The following is a 21269-nucleotide window of genomic DNA, read 5'->3' as shown; positions in this document are numbered from 1 at the left end:
GAGTCTTGGTTCACTGGCGTTTTCAGTCATTCCTCCAGCAACACCAACACATTCTCTCCATCTTTCTCCCTGTACTTTGTCAGTGATGATTGCTTTCATATCATCTGCTAATGCTAATCAAAGTCTCCTTTACAGGGAGTGCAGAATTATTAGGCAAGTTGTATTTTTGAGGAATAATGTTATTATTGAACAACAACCATGTTCTCAATGAACCCAAAAAACTCATTAATATCAAAGCTGAATGTTTTTGGAAGTAGTTTGTAGTTTGTTTTTAGTTTTAGCTATTTTAGGGGGATATCTGTGTGTGCAGGTGACTATTACTGTGCATAATTATTAGGCAACTTAACAAAAAACAAATATATACCCATTTCAATGATTTATTTTTACCAGTGAAACCAATATAACATCTCCACATTCACAAATATACATTTCTGACATTCAAAAACAAAACAAAAACAAATCAGCGACCAATATAGCCACCGTTCTTTGCAAGGACACTCAAAAGCCTGCCATCCATGGATTCTGTCAGTGTTTTGATCTGTTCACCATCAACATTGCGTGCAGCAGCAACCACAGCCTCCCAGACACTGTTCAGAGAGGTGTACTGTTGTCCCTCCTTGTAAATCTCACATTTGATGATGGACCACAGGTTCTCAATGGGGTTCAGATCAGGTGAACAAGGAGGCCATGTCATTAGTTTTTCTTCTTTTATACCCTTTCTTGCCAGCCACGCTGTGGAGTACTTGGACGCGTGTGATGGAGCATTGTCCTGCATGAAAATCATGTTTTTCTTGAAGGATGCAGACATCTTCCTGTACCACTGCTTGAAGAAGGTGTCTTCCAGAAACTGGCAGTAGGACTGGGAGTTGAGCTTGACTCCATCCTCAACCCGAAAAGGCCCCACGAGCTCATCTATGATGATACCAGCCCAAACCAGTACTCCACCTCCACCTTGCTGGCGTCTGAGTGGGACTGGAGCTCTCTGCCCTTTACCAATCCAGCCACGGGCCCATCCATCTGGCCCATCAAGACTCACTCTCATTTCATCAGTCCATAAAACCTTAGAAAAACCAGTCTTGAGATATTTCTTGGCCCAGTCTTGACGTTTCAGCTTGTGTGTCTTGTTCAGTGGTGGTCGTCTTTCAGCCTTTCTTCCCTTGGCCATGTCTCTGAGTATTGCACACCTTGTGCTTTTGGGCACTCCAGTGATGTTGCAGCTCTGAAATATGGCCAAACTGGTGGCAAGTGGCATCTTGGCAGCTGCACGCTTGACTTTTCTCAGTTCATGGGCAGTTATTTTGCCTCCTCTCGGTGGGACATGCTCGAACACCTCCAGGAGGCGGCCAGGAGGCGTCCTTGTCAGATGCCTGAACCACCTCAGCTGGCTCCTTTTGATGTGGAGGAACTTCTCTCCCTATCTCTAAGGGAGAGGCCAGCCACCCTTCGGAGGAAGCTCATTTCCACCGTTTGTATCCGTGATCTCGTCCTTTCGGTCACTACCCACAGCTCGTGACCATAGGTGAGGAACGTAGATCGACCGGTAAATTGAGAGCTTCGCTTTTACGCTCAGCTCTCTTTTCACCACGACGGACCGGTGCAGCGTCTGCATCACTGTGGCTGCAGCACCAATCCATCTGTCGACCTCCGGCTCCCTTCTCCCATCACTTGCGAACAAACCCCGACATACTTGAACTCCTGCACTTGGGGCAGGAACTCATCCCCGATCTGGAGTGGGCACATCTGAGCATTTACATTGTGGAGTAATGCTGCTAAGTGATATTCTTTACTATCATCATTGTTATTGTTATTACTATTATTGTTATACTGAGATGTATATATACGCTGCATATATAAATACAGCCAGCAAAAGACACGTCACAGCAAAGAGTGTAAATACAAAAGATAAGACTGTGGCAAAATCAGCTTCTTTAGGGAAGTGCTGCTTAAAGAAAGACAACAAAGGCTTTAATTTTTAACAACCTTAAAAAACAACACAAACTTATAAAATGCCCCCAAAAATGACAAGTACAAAGGTTTTTAAAGGTAACTTCTACTATCTCACATTACTAACTGCTCTAATCTAGAGAAAAACAACATTTAAAATGAGAATTTTGGAGGTTTTGTTCTGTCAGCTCCTTTTCTGTTAAAGCTCACCTCTGATACACAAATACATCAGAGTTCCCAGAAAGCTGACTCTGGATGTAGCATTTTGTTTAGATCAAAGTTTTTAGATGAAAGTTTTTATCCCCTCATTCAAAATTTTGAATGCATTTATTTTTGCTGTGTTTTATCTTTCAAGTTTTCATCTGAATTCCAAACTTACAGCATTTTACTGCTTATTTGGAACATTTTTAAATTTATTCCTCAATTAAATGTTGTGTAGCTGCAATATAAACTCCACCTGTAGAAGAACCTCTTTATGTTCAAGATGTCGAAGCATTCGGACGTATGTAGCGGCACAGTGCTCTAAACTGCACAGTTGGCATTGAGCACCTACAATTTTGTTATACATGTACAGTACAGTAAAGTGCTATTCTATTCTATTCTATTCTATTCTATTCTATTCTATTCTATTCTATTCCAGTGCCACCTCTCATTATATTTACTTCAAATGTTAATTTAAAAGTTAATTAACATTAACAGAGAACTTTTTCTCCCTAATAAATAAATTAGACTTCTAGATGAATTTGAAGAACTGGGTTAGCTAATGACAAAAAACCCTGAGCCCCCAAAGTAAACCTTTTATTATGAGATCATATTTCTGATTTGGCCTTACCTTCAAGCCTTTATCCTGTTCAACTAAATCAGTTAAATTTGTAATTCTGTTATAATTAAAATAGAAATCCTGAGCCTTGAAGATATTTACAATTTGAATGTAAGTAAGCAATGAATATTCACAATATTCCATTATGAATATCCTATTAAGCCCCGAGAATATTTCAAGCACCATTTTTTACAAGCCAGCTCACCTTCACAAAGAACATATGTGGGACCAGGATGCGTCACAAACTTCCACCACAATTTACCAAAAGCAGTGCAAATTAGCAGGGCACAGAAGAGCAGACCTGATGGGTGATTAATATCCTTACAAAAATAACATGGTGAAAGTGCAGCTTTTACACTCTGGAAACAACAAGGCAGTTCATATAAAAACAGGCAGTGGATGAGAATGGATATGTTCTGATGTAAGGGTAAAGTCCTGATAGGAACTCGCAATTCTCAACAAGACAGTTTATGTTGGATGTTGCAAAGTTTTGTGCATGTGCTGCAGAGAAAATACATGCAGAGCCGTTTTGGTGCTGCGCATTCCACAGTGAATCCAAGAGAAACACCCGTAATCCAGAGAACCTGTGCACGTTCCTGTTCCTACACTCCACTATTTTCTTTTATCCAGTTGCGATATTTGGTAACTTGGGTATAGATGCCAGGTTTGTTCTTGCGAGCGCAGCCTTCGCCCCAGCTCGTCACACCAGCCAGGAAGACCCGCCCCTTGGTGCTGGTGAAAGACAGGGGTCCACCAGAGTCACCCTGAGAATCAGAGAGGAGAGAGATTATTTTCAGCTTGAAGGTTTTCTGTGAGTCCCAATAAGCATTAAAAAAGGACATATTAACCGATCCCCGATAACCGACATGATCCCCTTTTTTGGGACTTTTGGAAAAACACTCTGTGGACTGATGAGACATAAACTGAACTTTTTGTGTCCCATAACATCTGGCGTTAAAGTAACAGCATTTCAGAAAAGGAACATTATACCAGTACTTTTGGGTTTTGCAGGACAATGATCCAAGATAAACCAGCAAGTCCACCTCTGAATGTCTTAAGACAAACAAAGTGAAGACTGTGGAGTGGAGTAGTCAAAGTCCTGACATGAATCTGACTGACATGCTGTGGCGTGACCTTAGAAAGGCATTTCCTACTTGAAAACCCTCCAGTGTAGCTGAATTACCCCAATTCTGCAAAGATAAGAGAGCCAGGTTTCCTCCACAGCGCTGTAAATTACTTTGATTGCCATTAATTGCAAATGCTTGATTACAGCTGCTGCTGCCATGGGTGGCCCAACTAGTTACTAGGTTCACTGTTTCACACAGGGCCATGCAGGTTTGGATTTTCCCCTTAATAATTAACACCTTTATTTACAGACTGCATTTTGTGTGTTATCTTGTCTAATATTCAAATTCGTTTGATCTGAAACATTAAAGTGTGACAAACACAGAAATGTAGTTTATTTGTTTTAAATAAAACATCTGTCTATTACAAGCATTCGAGTTTGTACCTGGCAGGCGTCCACGCCTCCTTTGAGGACTCCAGCACACAGCATGTTGTCGGTCACCGGGTCTGTCAGGAGACTCTTGCACACTGTGCTGTTGATGATCCGGACTGCTGCCTTCTGCAGTACAGCCGCCCCAGAACCTGATAGACAGCAAAATTACTTCTAACAGCGCTCTGGTTCTTTGTCATGATCTGACTTTCAGATGCTTAAAGTTTGTTGTTTATGTTTTTGTTTTTTAGATCAGTCACCTCTTTTATTCATCTTATCCAGTTACCCAAAAACATTTTAACGGACACACTGTGCACCGTGCCATGTTAAATTTTCAGCTAACAGTTTTTAGGGTACAAAAATACTCTTATACCTGTAAAATGTAAAGTGGTGTATAAACACAGGGCAACTTGAGAAGCTCCCAGCAGTCCTATTGCAGTGAGGGAGAGTTTAGGCTCTCTCTCTAACTTTAAGTTTTGTCTAAAGGGAACGTTTTAAGCCTAATCTTAAAAGCAGAGAATGTGTCTGCAAACTGAAAGGTCCGTGGAAGAGGGCCTGAAAAATGAAGGCTGTGCATCTCATTTTACATGTAAATATCGCACATTTGAACCAGCAGTCTGAGAGTGAAGTGCTGTGGTAGGGTGAATTTTATGTTGAGGAACATTGTTATCTTTACTATTAGGTCTTTCAGAACAATGCTTAGTGTTGAATCCACTGGCTGGCTGGGCAGACACATCTGTGGGATCAGTTAAGTTTGTTTGTGGGAACGTTTCATTGCAGACACATTTAAAAACTTCCACAACACTTCCAGTGTGGGATATTCGGACGTTTCAGACAAGCTGTGTTCTCGTCATTCTCATCATCTCACCTCCCTCCCTGGTAGCTCCCCAGCCAGTGATCCAAGCCTCTTCTCCTACTGGGAAGTCATGCGCGGGGGAGGGCAGGCAGATGGGCCAGATGTTCTGGTTGAGCGTGACGCTGTTGTCCAGTTCCATGAGAGTGATATCATTATCGTAGGTCTCAGGGTCGTAGCCCGGGTGAACGATGATCCGCTTCACGCCCCGCTTCATGGTCCACTTGCTGGTCTGACTCTGCTCGTGAAGACCCAGAAGAGCCTCCCATTGGTTAGCCTGAGAGAATCTACATGAAAAAACAGCCAAGGAATTCTTTCAGTTCATTTATGTCATTTGTCTGATTTTACATTAAAAAGCACATACAAGTACATTAAAAAAAACAAAAAACTGTAAAATTTGTGGTACACAAAATTCAAAGCTAGAGCTCCACTAGAAAGGATGTGACTTGTGTCTGGTTTTGGGAGGAGTAGTTAGAGATCAAATGAGCAGGATGTATAATATACAGGAAAATACATTATTTTGTAGTTAGTGATACTGAAACAGCCGGTCTGTAATCATGCTTCTGTGATATATATGAAGTTATTGGGTTCTGAACTGCAAAGAAACAGTTGAGTGCATCTCATAGTTTTCGATCACTCTACACATGTCCCCCACTTATACCCATGCCTCTACAAAGTGTATGCAATCTAGTTGAAGGAGTGTCCTTTATTTCAACAGCGGTGAAAAAGTCACAGTGACTCAAATGTGGTGAACAGCACTGGTGGTGAGCAAAGATTGATTCAGTATCAGTAAGGCTCTCGTGTTTTCAGTGCACTCTAAGCTGACAGATGACGGCACAACCACAGTCCCAGTCGTTTCTACCTAAAGTTCATCTCTGACACAGTGTTCACAATCTAAACAGGGATTCACAGTACAAAGTGCCACGGATGATGAGTGCTCCACAGGCCGCTGGTCTTGCTGCTCACTTGTAATGACATATTCACACTTTGAAAGTCTGAATTCAGCCTCTAAGGACAAAATGTCTCTGTTATAGTTGGAGATTGAATTCTCATCAACGGTGATGCTTAACAGAGAATTTTGGTCTGAAACAAAAGCTGATGTCTGCACAAGTCTGACGTCCACATTAAAAATAGAGAGCACTCAGTGTAAGTGGTGAGAACAGGAGAGAGAGATGGGCAAAATTTAAATAAGGTTTTTGGTTTTTCTGAGGTCTGTTTCTGGAACTTTTTAATCACACTTCATATCAGTAAACACTCAGCCCCGTCATTTCAGATAGAGGAGCTCCTACTTGTCCTGAACGCAGTGGGCGGCGGTCAGCAGCCAGCGGTTGCTCAGCACAGAGGCTCCACACACATGTCCCATTCCCTTGAAGTGGAGGCTGACCTGCCAGGGCCACTCGCCCTCCCGAGATGCTTGTCCTCCCACGATGCGAGAGCTGCGGTACGGCCTTATCCCGCACTCTGAAAGCACACATATGTGCAGGCGTTACCGCCACTAAACTCCATAACACAACCATCTGTAGGCAAGTGTGTGGTTAACTTACCACAGTTATCCTCATCAGAGTCGTCGGTACAGTCCTGCACTCCATCACACTCTGGGTTCATTTTACTGATGCAGAGTTTGTTTTTGCATTGGAAGGTGAACTCTGAGCATGTCTGCAGCACCAAAGCTGAAAGACGAGAGACACGTGCAGTATCAGTGAGCAACTCTGACCCACAGGTATCCTTTACCTCAAAATGCTGTTTGATTAAAGATTTTCATGAAAACCATACATTTTCAGAAGTTCTTATTTGAACTTTACTTCTTACATTTTTCACATTTGGACTCATCAGACGCATCACCGCAGTCATCTTTTCCATTGCACTTCAAATTCTCTGCAATACAGCGGCCATTTTTGCAGGAAAACTGCCCTTTGCATGTTTCTGTAAAACAAGAGAAAAATCACTTATTTACTACCCTCCACTCGAGTGTTTAATTTGACCTGTTGCTATTTTAATTCCAGAGCTCTTTTAAAGGAGTCAGTTTCAACAAAGACAAACACAGGCTAGTCTTCCACCTTTCTTCCACATACACTGCCTCTGCATGTCAACAGATTCTTATGGAAATGTGATTGCACAACCCTCTGGTCTGATTTGCCTGCTGGGCTTCCTACATTCCTCAACAAAACTGGCTTTACCGGCAGAACAACCTCTTGCATTATCTGCCACCTTGCATTTATAGTCCAGTTTTTATTACAGTACTGTTTATGCACATATTACTTTAAAATGTATGGAGAAAAGTGATAAAATTTGCCTGTTGCTTTGGTGAAGTTTCAACTAATTCTTTGTATCAGTACTTATTGAAAAAAGACATCTTTTTGGCTTTTATTATTTCCTTCAACTTGAATGTCTTTATACATTTTTTTAATGCAGACCCTCAGTTTATTCTCCTTTTTTTAATCTCCTCAGGTTTCTTCTGATTGGCTGCCCCTCCCAAATATAAAGGATTTGATTGGCAGGCAGGTGGGGCTAGTGCAAATGCAGTCAGACCTACTTATCTAACAAGAGCATATTTGGGATATCCTCTGTCACTGACAACACTGCCTGAGTTTTTAGTGCAATAAACTTTAAGCGATGTTTAAAATAAACATCAACTGCTGAAATAGCTCCAGTTTATTGTTTCGCTGCACTCACCACAGTTTTCTTCGTCCGTGTTGTCTCCACAGTCGTCCACCCCATCACACAGCCAAAATTTTGGTTTACAGTGACCATTTTTACACTGTATCTGAGACGCATCACACTCTAATGAGGCACACAAAGAGAACCCAACATTGTTAGGGACAGAAAAGGTGAAAGACCATTTTCGATGTGCTCCTTTAATTTCATTCTTTTCAGACAGAAAGAAGTTTGACGGTTTGGACTCACTGCAGTTGATCTCATCGCTGTCATCTCCACAGTCGCCCCAGCCGTCACACCGCAGAGTGTTATTGATGCACAGGTTGTTGCTGCACGTGAACCTTCCTGGACAAGCTGATAGGACAAACATAATATTACCTCATTTGTTCGCCGGCTTCAGAGAACGCTACAGTCCTTAAATTAAGCATGTATCCTTACGATTGTTCGGGGTGAAGGCCTCGTACTCAGCAGTGAAGCCCTGATCAACGTAGGAGGAGTCCGACTTAAATGTAATGGTCATCTTGTTGCTGTTGATGGTGAACACTGGGCTCTTCAAGTCGCTGCCACACAGCCTATAACAAAAAAACACAAAACAATGTAACTAGGTTACATATTTTACACACACACACACACACACACACACACACACACACACACACACACACACACAGAATTCTACTTTATTGTCATTGCACATGTCACAAGTATGAGGCAACAAATTGCAGTTTGCATCCATCCAGAAAGGGCTTTTGCAATAATATAGATATAATACAGGATATAGATCTATTATAGGTATGTTACACATATGAAGGTATGTTATGAAGATACTATAACTTTAAGTATGTACCGGCTGTAGCTGTAGTGAGTGTACAAGCTATGTACAGGTTATACATATGGTTAAACAGTTGTAAACAGTTATAAAACTGTAATTATTGTATTGGACAGTATGATTGTCTACACAGCATTTACAGTAGTACACTTATCTACTTTTTCTGTCATTCTCAGTCCGGTCCTTGTACCCGACCATTGGGACAAAATGTTTTGGTTTATTAAGCCACTCATTAATCATAAGTGACTAATCATGACTAACTCATCAACCATTCAAACATCAAGGCAACAAACTCATGCAGCAACATTACTGCAACAGTCAGTAAACATTTGGACAGAAATCAGAATAATCAGCAAGTATCCAAAGACCTCTGAAATGATCTTCAGGAAGCCTGGAGAACTATTCCTGAAGACGACTTCAAGAAATGATAAAAACACTTGCCCAAGAATAAAAAGTAGCCATTCCAGGTTTTTGCCTCATAGGCTACGTTCACACTGCAGGCGAAAGCGTGTCAAATCCGACTTTTTTGACCATACCCGATCATGGTGTGACATCGTGAACGGCACAAATCTGATTTTCAAATTCGACCTGGGTCACTTTCGTATGTGGTGCTGAATCCGATACATATCTGTCTAAGGAGTTTGGAAAGAAAAGCGTCTGGACTTCTTTAAGTTGCTTGAAGACGTTTCACCTCTCATCCGAGAAGCTTCTTCAGTTCTAAGGTCAAATGGTGGAGAGTCCCAGATATAAACCTAGTGGGAGTAACCCCCCACAGAGGGACAAAAGGACCCCCTGATGATCCTCTAATCACATGAGCCAAGGTGTGAAAGCGAGTGCGGGTCCCAATCAGCCAGGGTTTCGGGTGAGCTCATTGTGAAACCTGGCCCCACCTTATCATGTGATTTCCTGAGGTCAGATGGCCCAGGATGTGAGTGGGCGTTAAGGCGTCTGGGGAGGGATCTCAAAACTGGATTATAGATTGCAGACAGTTGGTGTCGTAAACCCCGCCTCTGTTCAAAGATGGTCGCTCACAGTGGACATAGATGGCTTCTTTCACTCCTCTTTCAAACCATCTGTCCTCTCTGTCCAAAATGTGGACATTGGCATCCTCAAAAGAGTGACCTTTGACCTTTAGATGCAGATGGACTGCTGAGTCTTGTCCTGTGGAGGTGGTGTCGCATTAAATCCGTCTTTTACGTCACCGACACAAGACAGACACCAATTATCAGCACCTGAGAAAACATCGTGAACGCTTCCTGGCCATCCAGTGAAATTGTTGCGAAGACAACGTTGGAGAAATGCGAACATTTTCTTTGTATATAATCTGCAGATTCTGACAGAAATCTGCAACTATCCTGTGAAGCACCGCTCCTCTAAAACAGCAATAATGATCATTATTAGGTCAAATGTAAATAACAAAATAACTTTATAACTTAAAGCAAAATTGGGAAACGTAAAATCCGAAACAAGTCTTTATATTAAGGGCCATCAGTCAAACAATGCTGTTTTGGTCTGGGTCCAAACAGAGCGCGTTGTGTGTGACGTCTTCTTTTGAGCATGCGGAGCTCTCTGAGGATTCACACTAGAGCGCGTTTGCTGTCACATTTTATTTGTAGTGTGAAGAAGCAGACAAAAAATCAGATTTGATCAAAGAATCGGAATAGAGCATCAAGACCTGCAGTGTGAACCTAGCTATATACTGTATTTCCATGTATTTCACTTCAGCTATTTCCCGTTCTTCAAGCTAAATATAAGGACATTGGTGGTAATGTAAGACCTTTTAACAGCACTGTATACTAAGAATAATCTTTCTTTAAAAGGCATAACACTGCTCGTTACTGACCTTTCACCATTGATCTCAACATAGTCATGGCCGCAACCTTCAGTTTTATTTCCCAGCGAGAACTTATTGAACAGAACCTTCAGAAATTTGTTGTTTGCAACCTGAAAAACAAAGTAAAAAACAAATGAAACAGGAGTGTAAAATATTTAAAACATGATCAACTAATAAAAATAAGTCCAATAAATAGATTTTCTGATTTGTGCTTTTAATAAATTTAAAATGAGCAATGATGGAAAAATGTCATTGTCGTCATCATCATCATCTATGGGGTTTATCTTTATAAATAATAATTATATTGTTTTGCTAAAGACTCAGTTGGTCAGTGTAAGAGAAAAGTTCGTTTGGTTCTAGGTCAGCTAACTGAAAAGTGTCATTTCAGTGGAGGGAATGAAATTCAGTTTGTGTTCAGGTTGGCAGTGAAGCATTTGCACCTGGAGGCAGAATTTAAAGTTGCATACAATCACTAAATGTCCTGCAAATTATTAATTAAACAATAATCAAGCCAAAATGCAAGAGTGCATAGAAAAATAAGTACACTCCTATTAAGAGAGTGAGTACTCGAGTAATTGAGCATCATCCAGAGTGAGCGCCTCTATAAAAACAGGTGTTTTGGCAGTTTGCTGGTCTTTGCTGGTTGTTCAGGTGTCTGTTACCATGAGTCTGCTGGAGTGCGGTCGTAGGAACAAATAGGATGCTGTGCAGAAGCCTCAGTAAAATGAAGGCTCACCTCGATGTTCCACACACATGTGGTGCGAGGAGGGTAGTTGGACGGGAAGAACGGTGAAGAGATGGAGCCTTTCTCTCCAGTCAGCGTGCCGCCACAGTCTGAGGGACGCACAGTTCATACTGACATGTTAGATCATCTACAAAGACTTTAGCTGCAGAATTAATAAAGTTTATGCCGAGATAGCATCCTTTAGATCTGACCTTTAACACATCCATCCATCCATCCATCCATTCATTCATTTCCGCTTATCCTTTTCAGGGTCGCGGGGGGCGCTGGAGCCTATCCCAGCTGTCATAGGGCGAGAGGCGGGGTACACCCTGGACAGGTCGCCAGTCTGTCGCAGGGCCAACACACAGGGACAGACAACCATTCACACATAGTGACAATTTGGATTATCCAATTAACCTATCCCCACAAGCTGCATGTCTTTGGACGGTGGGAGGAAGCCGGAGTACCCGGAGGGAACCCACGCAAACACGGGGAGAACATCCAAACTCCACACAGAAAGACCCCGGCCTGATGGTGGAATTGAACTCAGGACCTTCTTGCTGTGAGGCAACAGTGCTAACCACCGTGCCACCGTGCTGCCTTTAACACAATTACTATTATTATTATGTACTGATTGAAAAATTATTACTGTAATCTCTGGGCTGGAAACATTAGGCAGTCTTAAGATTTCTGCTGCTGTTGCATTTTTTCCCAACACACATTTAAGTCACACATTTCAAGTCTTTCATGCCCTGTGGAAATATTTCACAAAGAGCTGACAGCTGTTCAGAAGACGTTTGATTTACTTAGTGTAGTCTGAGGAATCGGAGAGTAGTTTGCTCTGAAGCCGGGGAAGTTTTTCTCCTCATTAGTGACCAGCATCAGCAGCATGACGTTTCCAGAGGAGATGAAGGACAGCGGCTGGTGAGGGTATCCACACTGTCTGAGCGGACAAGGGAGAGACAGAAAGAAACCTTTAGTGCTCCTGGGGCCGGGTGCATAACGCATGTGTCGGCACAAAAACGTTTTAATGCCTTTTCCCCAACACAAACTGGTGTTGTACGAGGCATGCCCTCTCCCTCCTCTGCGTATGCCTGACATGTCCCTCTGATTTCCTCATTCCGTATCCTGTCCAATTATGGTCACTCTGAAACAACTAAATATATATCTCCATATCTTTACATTCGTTCCATAGTCTCTGCCAATTTTTTAACCTGAGCCAGTGTTTCAGGGTAAACAATATTCAGGAACCCGGTTACTTTAGTCTGAACATCCCTTTGTGTTAAAAATGAGCAGCTATTAAAACACAGAATAAGAATATCAGCCTGTTTTGTCTTGTTTTCTCTGAGATAGCTGACACTTTAAATTCTAGGAAGAGATCGTTCGTCTCACTCTGTCATAGCGCGTTTCTCTATGGGGACGAGCGAGTCGTAGATTTTGATGAAGTCTCGCTGACAGTCGTCCTCCAGGATCAAGTCATCAAAGTCGAGCTGGATTCGGTGTTGCGGGTCTGCCCGAAACTTCCACTGCAGGTAGGCGTTTGAAGGGTACGGAGAGTTTGGAAATCCCGGAGACTCAACGTGCCCGGAGTTTTCGATGTGGATGTCGATGCTTTTCCTCTCTGAAAATATGACGAGAAGAACATGTTTTGGATGAAGTACACCAGTTGTGAAACAAGCAACTTTAATTTTTTTGGAACATTTTAACAAGTCAAACTTTACATAGAGAATTACAGAAAAAAAAGAAGTTCCCACCACGAAACTGGTTTATACCTGAAAGCTTGGTTTTGGTCAAGCGTGGATCTATAGCTGTAAACACAAAGATAAATGTGTTAGTAAACCACATATATCAGTTCCTCGTTACTAATTAAAACAACAATAATCATTTTTGCGTTTTTGATTAAACTTTACTCGATGTTTTTAACAAAACCTTGGAGGAAGAATTCAGAGCAGATGTAGCGTCAATATTTGAGAACAGACGTATCGTAGCGGGACGTCTTGATGCCTCACTGTCGTCATTGGAAACAAAAGCTTACTGCTTAGTTTTGCTGTACAAGCAGCAGTGCTGCAGTTTTTTGATCATTTGTGAATCGCAGTGAGACACAAGTAAGCTCCTGTCTGTCACCAAATGTTATAGTTATGATTATACATATACACCAGGACTATGACTCTTACTACATATAACTATATATCCTCCAAGGGTTTATGCAGTTTCACCACTTTAGGAATCTATTCGCTCCTCAGTCTTTAACAGTGTCCAGCATCATGTTTGTATGAGACAAAGAAGCTTCTAGAAGATGTTTCCCCATAAGAAAAGATAAGAGCTGAGTTAAAGAATCCATTAACCATTAGAAGAAGAACCATTCATCGTTAAAATGTCTGCATGTAAGTTAAATATACTTTTTAAATTAATTTAATAAATTTTTTTTTTAATTAATTAACTAATTTTTCCAAGAGTTGTCAAAGACAGCACAGTGCTCCAGGTTTAAAGGGTCATATCAGAGCGTAGATTTTACTTTTCAGTGCAGGCAGATCAAGAACAGACATATGGAGAACAGCTGGTGGTTAAGTGCCCATAGTGAATACAAAGCTAATAATAATTTGATGTAAAAAAAAAAGCTTGAAAATTGTTTTGGATGAACAACCTTGTAGAAAACTAATCTGTGAGCCGTCAAACCTTGTGTCACGATGTCGTTGACACTCAGGGCGTCTGTGGGTTTCAGCAGGAATCGTCCTTTTCCGCCCTCCTGACTTCCTGCTGGAGGCTGCATAGAGTCGATGGCTTCATCCAGCGAGGCTTGCTGGGGTGGGGGGACATCAAACTCTGATTCGTAATAAGCCACAATGGTGTTCGACCCTCTGTCGCCCTCACTGCACAACAGGACACACAGAGGATTTGTACAGGCTTCATTCAGTGCAACAGAGAAGCAACTGCGCATTACAGCTATGTACCAATCAGCCGCCTCAATACAACAATCAGATTAGTACTGTGTAGGTCCATTTGCTCTCTGAACTATCAGAGCATGGACTGCACTTATTGCCTTTATTTCTGACCCCTTAAAAGATCTTCATTGATATTCACTTTTCCCGTCACTGGTGATATTGTTGTGGCTGGCTGGTACACGCTGTCTCTTTCACAGTACCTGAAGGCCTGAACGGACGAATGGTTGAAGTATCTGTCCAGCAATGAGTTTTTGGAGTACATCAGTTTGAGCTGAAGAGAAAAAGGTCACATTATGGCACCTATTACCTTTATGGCCTCAACAAATAGAGAAACAAGTGACAGAGGAAGACACAGAGCAGAAGTGGTTAGAAGTAACATCAAGGTTACAACTCAGACTCGCAGCACACAATCATGTAGTGACGCAGAGTGGAAGTGTAGGAGTGCTATCACCTCTGCCTACTGATAGTGCTGATAGTTGTTGGAGGGTTCTATGTTAGAAATTTGTGTTTCTAAGTTGAGGGTGTAATGGATGCTGGTGAATGAAGACAGCTGCACTCCAAGATACCAATTACACACACACACACACACACACACACACACACACACACACACACACACACACCACTATACATGCATCTATATTTCAGATTGTTCTTGTATGTCTTCTAAATATTTATCTCTATCACAGAGCAAACCTGAAGGTCTCATGATGAATGTATAACACCGCATATATGGAAAATTCCCATGATGCTTTGGAACTGTCAGGTCTCACCTGTTTGCAGACCTGAGCAGCCAGGTTAGTGAACTCAGAACTGCCAGGCTCCTCATACTGTGGCAGGAATTGCTTGTTGTTGATTTCCATGGAGCCGATATAAATTCTCTTCATTTTCACATGCTGGGGCTCTGAAGACACACAGAGATGTTTCCAATATCTTTATACACAACATTCTGATCACAACTGTATATAATTGTTATGACAATTTTATGGGTGAGTTTCCCTTGTGGACTGGACCTCTCTCTCTTACAGGACAAATAACACTGCTACAGTCGTGAGAGGAAAGCTGGGGTAGTTTCTTCACTCATTAGTGAGACGTCCTGGCTTTGCCGAGGGTATTTTTATAGTGACAAACTCTTCTTTCCAATAAATGAAGATCTTCTAAATTAGCGAGACACCATTTCCTCTCCATTATCTGCATCAAGCTGTGTAATTGAGATTTATATCAGGGAGTCAATTATTCTGAATTTGAAGCTTTTGTTTTCATAGGAGCCATAGTATCCAGAGTCATACGCAGCGAGGACGTAACACTATTAATGAGATAATCCAGTCCAGGTAGCTGCTCTGTTTCAATTAGACCTTACACCTGCCAGACAAGGTGTGTCCTAGGATGCTTAAGGCGTGTGCTGCTGAACTTGGGGAGCCGCTACAACGAGTCTTCAACCTCAGTCTGCGACTGGGGAGAGTGCCCGCCCTATGGAAGACATCCTGCATCGTCCCGGTCCCCAAAAAGAACCGGCCCAATGAGCTGAATGACTTCCGACCGGTGGCACTGACGTCACATCTTATGAAGACTCTAGAGCGGCTCTTCCTCAACCTCCTCCGACCACAGGTACAACATGCCCAGGACCCACTACAGTTTGCATACAAGGCGGGTGTCGGAGTGGAGGATGCCATCCTGTACCTCCTACACAGAGCCCACTCACACCTGGATGGGGGAAAAGGCACGGTCAGGATCCTGTTTCTTGACTTTTCCAGTGCCTTTAATACCATCCGGCCCTGTATGCTTCAAGAAAAACTGAACAGGATGGAGGTGGACCCCTGCCTGGTGGCCTGGATCTCCGACTACCTCACCGACAGACCACAGTACGTCAGGCTGAAGGACATCACGTCTGACACTGTGGTCAGCAGCACAGGAGCACCACAGGGAACTGTGCTGTCCCCTCTTCTCTTCACCCTGTACACCTCTGACTTCTGCTACAACTCTGAATTATGCCACATTCAGAAGTTTGCAGACGACACAGCCATCATGGGGTGTATCTGGGATGATCAGGAAGAGGAGTACAGAAGTCTGGTGAGGAACTTTGTCGCATGGAGTCACACAAACCACCTGCAACTCAACACCTCAAAGACTAAGGAACTGGTTGTGGACTTCGGGAGGTCCAGAGAAGGTCCACTGCCGGTTCAGATAGAGAGGGAGGAGGTGGAGGTGGTCAACAAGTACAAGTACCCCGGGCTGTGGGTGGACAATAAACTGGACTGGTCATGCAACACAGAGCACCTGTATAAAAAAGCCCAAAGCCGACTGTACTTCCTCAGGAGGCTGAGGTCTTTTAACATCTGCAGGAAGCTCCTGAGGATGTTTTACCAGTCGGTGGTTGCTGGAGTACTTTTCTATGCTGTGGTGTGCTGGGGGAGCAGCACAGCAAAGAGGGACTCATCCAGGCTGGAGAAACTGATCAGGAGGGCTGGCTCTGTGGTCGGCATGAAGCTGGACACTCTGGTGACAGTGGCAGAGAAAAGGACACTAAAGAAACTGATGGACATTATGGACAATGCTGGGCATCCTCTGCACACGGCCATAAACAACCAGAAGAGTCTGTTCAGTGACAGGTTGCTTCTCCCCAAGACAAGAACTAACAGACTTAAAAACTCCTTTGTCCCACACGCCATCAGACTGTTTAACTCCTCTCTGGAGGGGAGAGGGAGGGGAAACAGGAGGACAAAGGAGGGGGGAACAACTAAGCTGTAGTGCCTCTTCACCTCACTGTACAATACCTTGTGCAATACTTTTGTAAATAGTCAACAGTGCAATAGACTCAATACTTGAAATGTGCAATTCACTTGTATTTTTATTTTTTATTCCTATTTATTCTATTTATCCCCTTTGTATATTTTATTTATATTGTCTCTGTATTTATATATGTGTGTGTGTGTGTGTGTGTATGTATATGTATATATATATATATATATATATATATATATATATATATATATATATATATATATATATATATATATATATATATATATATATATATATAACAATTCTGTAACTGTAACTTCGGTCGTTGTGCTTTTTTTTGGAAGTTGAATTTCCCAGAGGAACCCACCCGAGGGATTAATAAAGTTCTATCTTATCTTCTCTCTCTTATCTTATATCCTGTCTGACATCAAGGCGCTCAGATATGTATTTTCAAATCCAACCCCCAGCATCAGGTTAGCTGAATGTAGTTTGATGAAGTCAGCTTACGGCAAAACAGCCCGACCAGCAATGCAATCACAGCCAGAACACCAATCACCAAGGCGACTCCTATCCCTGCCCCCTTCTTGTTGCATGACTTCTTCTCCACGTCCTTGGGATCTGAAGCCTGCAGAAATGCTTCCTCAACGTCATTGTCCTGCATACAGAGATAGTTGGAGAAGACAAAGTTTATCAATTGGTTCAGGACTGTACAAAATCTCAAAGTGGCCTCAACATTTTTGTTTTGTTCAAGGCCAAAGTTTGTTTTTTATCTTTGTTTTTTTGTGTGTGTTTTTTTACACAGTCTGGCGTGCAACGTTATCAGGTAGGAATAGCAGGTTAGTAGACAGCAGACTGTGGGCTATTTACTCGACTGCAGTATTGGATGGTGTTTTCCAGTGACAGCAGCACAGCGCTCGGTCTAAATTCAACAGTCCCCCAGCTTTTTGAAGATGCTGCTGTTCAGCATGTTTGTATTCACTACAGACTCTATATAAAAATGTAGAAGACTCACTGTGAGATTTGAAGCCTGAACCAGCAGTTTGCAGTTTTTAAGGATTAAAATGTCCAAATTGGACCACAGAGTGGACTCCTAACTTAATGGGAAACATAGTGACCTGAGTAAGTTATTATATCCATGTCACAGCCTGACTGAGAATCCAGCCATCTTCTTTTGCTCATCCTTATTCCGGGCAGCTGGAGCCCATCCCAGCTCTTACACCCTTGACTGATCCATTAACAATAGTCAGTAAAAGGCACCAAGCAAAATGGAGTGCTCCATCTGATCCCTAATTTCAAGTATTAAAGTTAACAAAAAGAGGAGTTATAAAAACAGCTATTATGACAACTAGAAAACTAGCCCCACAGGGTAAACCAGATTTTGTATAACAGATGTAAACGTGTTTATTTCTGTTGTATAGTTGTGCTCTTTAATACGGGAGTCTGTGGCGACTGACTTAGTATTTTGGCACCTGGTTCAACTGTGCTTCCTGTTTGCAGGTTAGTGACAGATACATAAGTTCATCCAAGTTCATCTCATGTAAATTTGACTTCTGTCAACTTGTTTTTTTTTTTCACAGGTTTTGTGTTTGTACAGCCACAGCTTTTCAGATTACTTTTCAAAACTGCCTGTTTTGTTCAACAAACATGTTTGATGCACATTTTACACAAAACTACAAAAAAGAGAAACTTGAGGCAGCATGTGCATATGTACCTCCATTCCTTCCCATCAGTCTTAAGCAAATATGCATACATTAACTTTTTCCTCCCCTCATGTCACTGCTGACATTTTGAAAATAAAATGATCCAGCAGTGTGAATGGGAGAAAACATCTAGAACTATTAACTAGTGCTACAACAAAGTGGAGTCAGAATATACAGTGAGCACAGCAGACTGTAAGCACCAGGGACATCGCCCCAACCTGATACTTTAGTTCAAAGTTGATGATAAATTTGTGAAAAGGTGTTGCCTTCAGTTTTTAGTTGTACTTATGACTGTAAAGGCAGCAAATGAGGACACAGTGTGTTTTCCAATGCACTGTAAACCTGTTCAGCTGTGTCAAGCAGGGTGTTGCTGCACAGGAATGTCTCTATGACTGTTATGAAATGCCAGCATGTTGTATCCTGGACACACCATTAGATCTCTAATGCAGTGCTTTAAAGAGCTGGTTGGTGCCTCATTATAGGGTGTGACATAAATGCTCTCCCTTCAAACAATCCAAAAAATCATTTGTCTCAAAGGCAAAATTGTGTGAAGCAACTATGCAACTAGCAACTGTGAACTAACCCTTCCACAAACCCTGACATAATGTGCACATCTAACCACAATGTGTGATTAACATTAATCTCTTTAATAAACTAGATATTACACGCTTACATAGAAGATCCAGAATGACTGACCAAACAAACACTGTTTGTCTTCAGAAGATAGAATTGATATCAGTATAGTTTTGCGCAGCTTTTCTACCAGGTTCTTGAATGAGCTCCAGCTCTATTCTGGATTTTTGAAGCCATTTGGTAAAGAGGTTAAGGTCAGTATTACTTTACTAATTAGTTACTACTTTCATGGGGGAAAATACTTTGTGAGCCTTATTTTTTTAATGTTACAACTGGCAAAGGGCAAGAAATAACCAATCTAGTCCAAATACTAATCACTCCACTGACGTCCACACACCTGCAGAAACACTGGTGGTGAGATAAGAGTTGTAAGGTTGCACACCCTGACGGTGCACACCCTGGACCGGGTGCCTAACAGTGGGGTTGTTTGTGCCCAGGTCACTGATCACAGGGGACCTTCAACTGTGTCCACAGATTATTTACTGACAGGTGTGGAGGAGGTGAAACCATCTACATTCTTTCGATGCCTGAGCAGTGTTTAGTCTACTTCTGGTTTCACATTAACAAACATACAAACACATTTACAGTGAAACTGTATAATGTTGCCACATTAATCAGGCACTGGAACATAACTGCTTTTGGGGTGGAAATTTGAGATTGATTGCTTCAATCCATCTCCATGTCGGTTTCTCAAGTTAAATGTTTGATCAGAAAATGTTAATCAGCTCATTATCATATAAAACACCAGAAATCAGAAAAGAACAAACGCTGATGTCGTTTCCAGCTCTTTGATTATTAAAACTGAACCAGGCGCCGTTCTGTCATTTAAACAACTAATCAATAAAACCAAAATCCACCCTCAAAGAGTGAAAATATGCAGGTTCAATGCCAGAGGCGCGCCAGGTTTCAGTGGAGTTCAACAGAAACCAGTGCTCACATTACTCGAACAGATCGCACTTAAACTAATAAAACCCGCAGTGTGACGTGGGAACAGGTTCAGCCTATGTTGTAAAGCTAATCCAGAAATCCTTCTGCACATTGTGCATATCAGTACGTTCATAATTCCGATATAAATCAATCATATTTATGTTTTTTAAAACCTGTTCCTGGTGTGACGTCACTGAGAGGTTACCATAACAGGTGTTGGACTTACCGGTTTGGGACGGAACTTTTGTCCTGAATCCAGGGAATCCATTAGTCCCTTTGACTTTTTCTTTTCTTTCGTTTTTTTTCCCTCTTTTGTCGCTTATCGATTTTTGTCCAACACTAAAATCGCAGCGCGGTCATGGCGGCGACAGGTGAGCAGCGGCAGGTGTCTCTCTCTCTCTCCCTCTCTCTCTCGCTCTCTCTTCCCAGCTGAGCAGAAACGTAAACAGCTGTCTTCTTCTTCTTCTTCTTCTTCTTCTTTGGATTTTTGTCTTTTTCTGACAGGTTAGTTAAAGATGCTGTAGCCTGGCCAGAGTCGGTGGTGTTTCTGGGTCGGTGTCAGAGCGGGTTCTACAGCGAGAATGAGGAAACAGGGCAGGGCGGAGATCAATGGGGGGGCCAGAGAGGAGGAGACTGTGTGCTGCGGGTGGAGCACACACCTGTTACTTCATCTACAGACTTCCCATCAGCCGCGGCTAAACTCATCAGCGTATGCACCTCGTATCTGGCTTCATTGCAGTTTTGACATAGTATTTATTTTATTTTATTCTATTCTATTGTTTTTGTTATTTTATGCTGCTCTTAACTTTGTGCCGTCCGCTTTCTGCCGTGACCAAGCACATTTCACAGTTGTGGGACTAATAAAGGTTTATCTTATCTTATCTTTTATACAGTGTGTACAGTAGTACCTTATTTATACAGCGCTAAAACAGCAATGCACTTTATTCTGCAGTATTCAACAGATCCTGCGTTATTATGATATTACATTAAATTCAATCCAATAATCAGATGATCTCCCATGTGCACGCAGCATTTCACTTCAAAATGAGGTATTAAAAACCAACCAGTTGTATGTACAGCAAGTAAAATGTTGTAATATGAATAAGGAACACTAGAGGTCAGTGTTTATTCAGGTCATGTCCCTGATACTGTGACACAAATGATCACGTCA

At 42.1% G+C, this 21269-nt stretch overlaps 1 protein-coding gene across 1 annotated transcript; it reads right to left on the bottom strand.

Moving 5' to 3' along the window:
- Positions 1 to 1942: 1942 nt before the first annotated feature.
- On the bottom strand, positions 1943 to 20696 carry LOC146551275 (suppressor of tumorigenicity 14 protein-like). Its single transcript, XM_085258720.1, has 19 exons — positions 20325 to 20696; positions 17346 to 17493; positions 14870 to 15000; positions 14297 to 14367; positions 13831 to 14024; positions 12927 to 12962; positions 12547 to 12775; positions 11961 to 12097; positions 11167 to 11264; positions 10440 to 10540; positions 8206 to 8339; positions 8017 to 8121; positions 7786 to 7893; positions 6922 to 7035; positions 6657 to 6782; positions 6402 to 6573; positions 5128 to 5399; positions 4275 to 4411; positions 1943 to 3528 (listed from the first exon to the last, which is right to left on the bottom strand). Exons 1-19 carry the CDS (start codon positions 20364 to 20366, stop codon positions 3367 to 3369), a joined length of 2517 nt encoding a protein of 838 aa, XP_085114846.1. The 5' UTR covers positions 20367 to 20696; the 3' UTR covers positions 1943 to 3366.
- Between the last annotated feature and the right edge of the window lie 573 nt (positions 20697 to 21269).

Source organism: Mchenga conophoros, linkage group LG20 (genome assembly GCF_057382185.1).
Source record: "Mchenga conophoros isolate Kocher_MC1m ecotype Shallow Benthic linkage group LG20, M_conophoros_male_GT1.1, whole genome shotgun sequence".
In the NCBI taxonomy this organism is placed as follows: domain Eukaryota; kingdom Metazoa; phylum Chordata; class Actinopteri; order Cichliformes; family Cichlidae; genus Mchenga; species Mchenga conophoros.
Note: the sequence above shows the minus strand (reverse complement) of the source record. Positions and strands in the feature narration are given on the sequence as shown.